The 3,785-nt window shown below is 35.2% G+C and overlaps 1 protein-coding gene across 1 annotated transcript; it reads right to left on the bottom strand.

Annotated features, from left to right (window-relative positions):
• Positions 1–372: 372 nt before the first annotated feature.
• LOC125659744 (uncharacterized) lies at positions 373–3,371 on the bottom strand. The gene is made up of 3 exons (XM_048891507.2): positions 3,356–3,371; positions 2,374–3,247; positions 373–1,014 (listed from the first exon to the last, which is right to left on the bottom strand). The coding sequence occupies exons 2-3, from the start codon at positions 3,239–3,241 to the stop codon at positions 710–712; spliced, it is 1,173 nt and encodes a 390-aa protein (XP_048747464.2). The 5' UTR covers positions 3,242–3,247; positions 3,356–3,371; the 3' UTR covers positions 373–709.
• Between the last annotated feature and the right edge of the window lie 414 nt (positions 3,372–3,785).

Below are 3,785 nucleotides of genomic sequence, written 5' to 3' on the forward strand. Positions count from 1 at the left end.
GATTAAATGTAATTTTTGATGAATAAAAAATTATGATACAACCCATTGTATTCTAGATTTTGAACTACAGTGTATTTAATTTTATTTTACAACTATTAAAACCATACTTGATATTCTTAATGATAAATTCCAAATACATGTAGTCATTTTCTCCACTGCGGAAAATAGGCAACCTGTATTAAGAGACCACCTGTCATATGTGACCTTTTTTCCATTCTCCGTTGGACGGTCTCTTAATACAGGTTTGACTGTATATATCTCTTTGATTTAAAGAGATATCTTATTTTTCGAATAAATAGTAAAAGGGCTTGCCATACATATTGCGTGACTTGGCAGCAACATGGTTTATTTGATATAAAGAAAGAGTGTTGATGAAGTGTCAAATGAACCAATCAAATTGCGTTTTATTACTGAAATCATACGTAAGAACACAGATGCAGATGTGTTTGTGTATCAAAATCGAGGAAATGGTGACAGTGCAAGTCGAGCAAGCTGATATAATCCAACTTACATGAACAAGAAAATGTGTGGGAAACAAATCCTTGGTACAAATATGTTAAAATAGATACAATCATAAAAAAATAATCACACGCTATGGATATAAATGCAATTTAGATGTCCAAATCTAATTAAAATCATGAAAAATTATGCTTCACGAAACCTTTGACTGATTTTATCAAGGGATATCCTATTTTCGATGACTGCACTGTTATTTGCAGGTTTTCATTTTGCTTTTTTCAATGAATGGAATCTTATTTGATTCATGTTTCTTCCCTGGATCTATATCTACTAAATTCCCGTCTTTATCGATTGTCATCGACCCTACAAACTCCAGGGATGATCTCCTATCCTTATACTTCTTCAGCAGAGCTCCGGCGTGACCAGCGGTATCTTTGACGTACCAATACTCTCCGTCCTTTGATTGATAATACTTTCTGCCATTGAATTCTTTTATCGCCGGGGCTTCTTTCTTCAACTTTTTTATAACGTCAGTTATGGACTGTGACGTTTGACCTATAACACAAAATGACATAGTTATATTTACAACGTGAATGAAACACAGCGAAGGTTTTCTTGAAAGGATCATTACATAATGTGAGTTTATGATTATGTTTTCAGAGGAAAAGGTAACATGACAAATGATGAAACGTCTCGTTTCTAAAACATTTACTTAGTCATGAATATCTAACTAAACATAATAGTGATATATATGGCGTGTAAAGCGTTGCACTATTATAAAAATCTTGATTTATATACGAAAATATTGATTTATATTCGATATTATCGTTGTTTGTATATAATGATCTTGTTATTCATATGCGAAAATTTTGATTTATACTCGATATTGTTATCTAAATGTGAAAACCTTGATGTATGATCGATGAATCCAGATTCATCTTCGATATTTTTCTTATTTACTCTCAATATATCTTGATGTATCTTCGATAAATTTGGGTTCATATTCAATAGACCTTAATGCATATTCAATTAATCTTCATGTATACTCGACTGTCTAAAAAGGCAGTGAGCTACAGTTCAGTACAAAAACAAAAGCAAATCAAGTGTCTGTAAAATCAAGTGTCTGTTTCTGTCCAATTACACATTGGAATTTGCTGGGAAATCTAATAGCAAATATGCGTTCTGTAACTGTAAAACCGGCCTCAGAGTTGTACCAAAAGAGGCGAGAACTGATGCCTTTATTATATTTGGTATATTAGTACCAGTAGGTTGTAAATGCTGTTCCAAACATTTGTTGGGAGAAAAACTGAATACAAATCAAAGCATTGATACTGCACCATACAGAAAACGCTATTCCACATTTATTTACACCATAAAACATCCGAGGTTTCTCATTCACATCACTTAATATGTCAATGGAAATGCGGAACACGTACTGTTGAATGTTGCCAGCATATATGCAGTGTCATATTGGTACCTTAGGTACTCCAGGCATCAGTGTAATTATTAAGTATGTGTGTGTTAAATACCGCTTAATGTCTGATATGATACATGATGCTGCTTGTGAAACAAATTCTGATGATGATTTTGATTCGATATTCTTCTTTGATGTATGATCCATATACACATGTATTTTGTTTTTTATTCTAAATATTTTGGACAGCGTTTTAGTACGATACTATATATATTGTAAATACGTTTACCATCAATGCGAACTTATTGTTCGCTAAGTTCACCCATCTTCTTTACAGGAAAGATGCGTGGGTTTTCCTATTCATTCTCAATTGAGTTTATATCTAAACTGTTTAAATTTTTTATATTTGGATAGTACATAAATTTCATTCCTTTCTAGCAAATAAATATCTCAGCACTTCTATAAAGAAAATATGATGAATTCAGACTAATACCACCTACCGTCTATCTGGCCTCTAGTCCTTCTTCCTTTCCTCCCGCTATCTTCATCACTGTCACTTTCCCCTCCACTTCCGTCGCCACCTTTTTTATCTTTTCCACCACCACCTCCTCCCCCACTGCTTCTTCCACCCCCACCTCCTCCCCCAGCGCCACTTTTTCGCACTCTGCCAGATGCTTGAGCTCTACCCTTGCTTTCAGCAACAACATCTGAACGGAAATCGTCAAAATTGGCCCATTCCACTAATGTTGAATTTAACTCTTTTGCCACTTTAAAGCTGGCTTTGGCCTGGGCAGTATTATCTCGCAAAATATCACATCGACTTGAACCTAGATGTGCGACGGTCAAGGAACTGCATGTTCGTGTAGCTTCGTTGTAATACTCTGACGATAAGTCAATTCTCCCATCAGCATAACAAATATCACCTAAATGATTGTTGGCCCATGGATACCAAGGCTCCGACGTTTCTCCATTCGATTTTCCGCGATTTACAGCTTTATTCAAATATTCTAAGGCAACATCTAGCACATTTCCGTAGAAAAATCTAGTCCCCAGGCTACTCCAGGCTTCAGCACAATCTGGATAGCGTTTTACGACAGAAGAAAGAATAGCTATTCCTTGCTTTGAATTTCCAGATAGGAATTCACACTCCGCTTGAGCTAAATCCTTCCGTGGAGGGACCGTCACACTCGCTGCTTTGGCGAAATCTGCTTTTGCTTTGGCGTTGTCACCTATAATGCTATAAGCACGGCCACGCCATACAAGCGCTGTATAATTATTTGGATTGGAGCTCAAATGTTGAGTAAACTGTGGTATGGATCCAGCCTTGTTACAGCTAGAAAACGTTGCAATAGCAGCTCCGAGATTCATGATCAACTACAACAAAATGACCAAAACAAAAGCTTTTAATTAAATATGGAACTGTTCAGCTGTAAGGGAAATCCCAATCAATTTAAAAATACATCCTTGTAATCATAGCTATACCGATATAAAGACGATTGCTGCGCTTTTCTTTCCAATGCCGTATGTCGAAGATTGTTATTCTGGTCATTTAAATTCGATTAAAAAACGTGTTTGGTTTTTTTTTTCTATTTTTCAAACATTCACTCCCAATTCATGAAAACTTATTTGTGTGCATTGAAAAGTACGAAAGCCAATTACTAAAAAAGGGATTGCTTTGGTAATCACGAGATATCATCAGCTTTGGTTGTATCGGTAGCGGTATCGAGGAGGTGTTAAAACATTATTTTTCCTTCTATTCTTCGATGACCTAAATCATCCGCTGATATATCCAATTCAAGACAGAAAATGACAAACATTGAATTAAACAAATAAATTTATTCATGAAAGTGCAACAAACAAATAAAAATCAATTACTGATATACACTCATACTTCGCATCCATTCTATGATCA

Source organism: Ostrea edulis, chromosome 9 (assembly GCF_947568905.1).
Source record: "Ostrea edulis chromosome 9, xbOstEdul1.1, whole genome shotgun sequence".
NCBI lineage: Eukaryota > Metazoa > Mollusca > Bivalvia > Ostreida > Ostreidae > Ostrea > Ostrea edulis.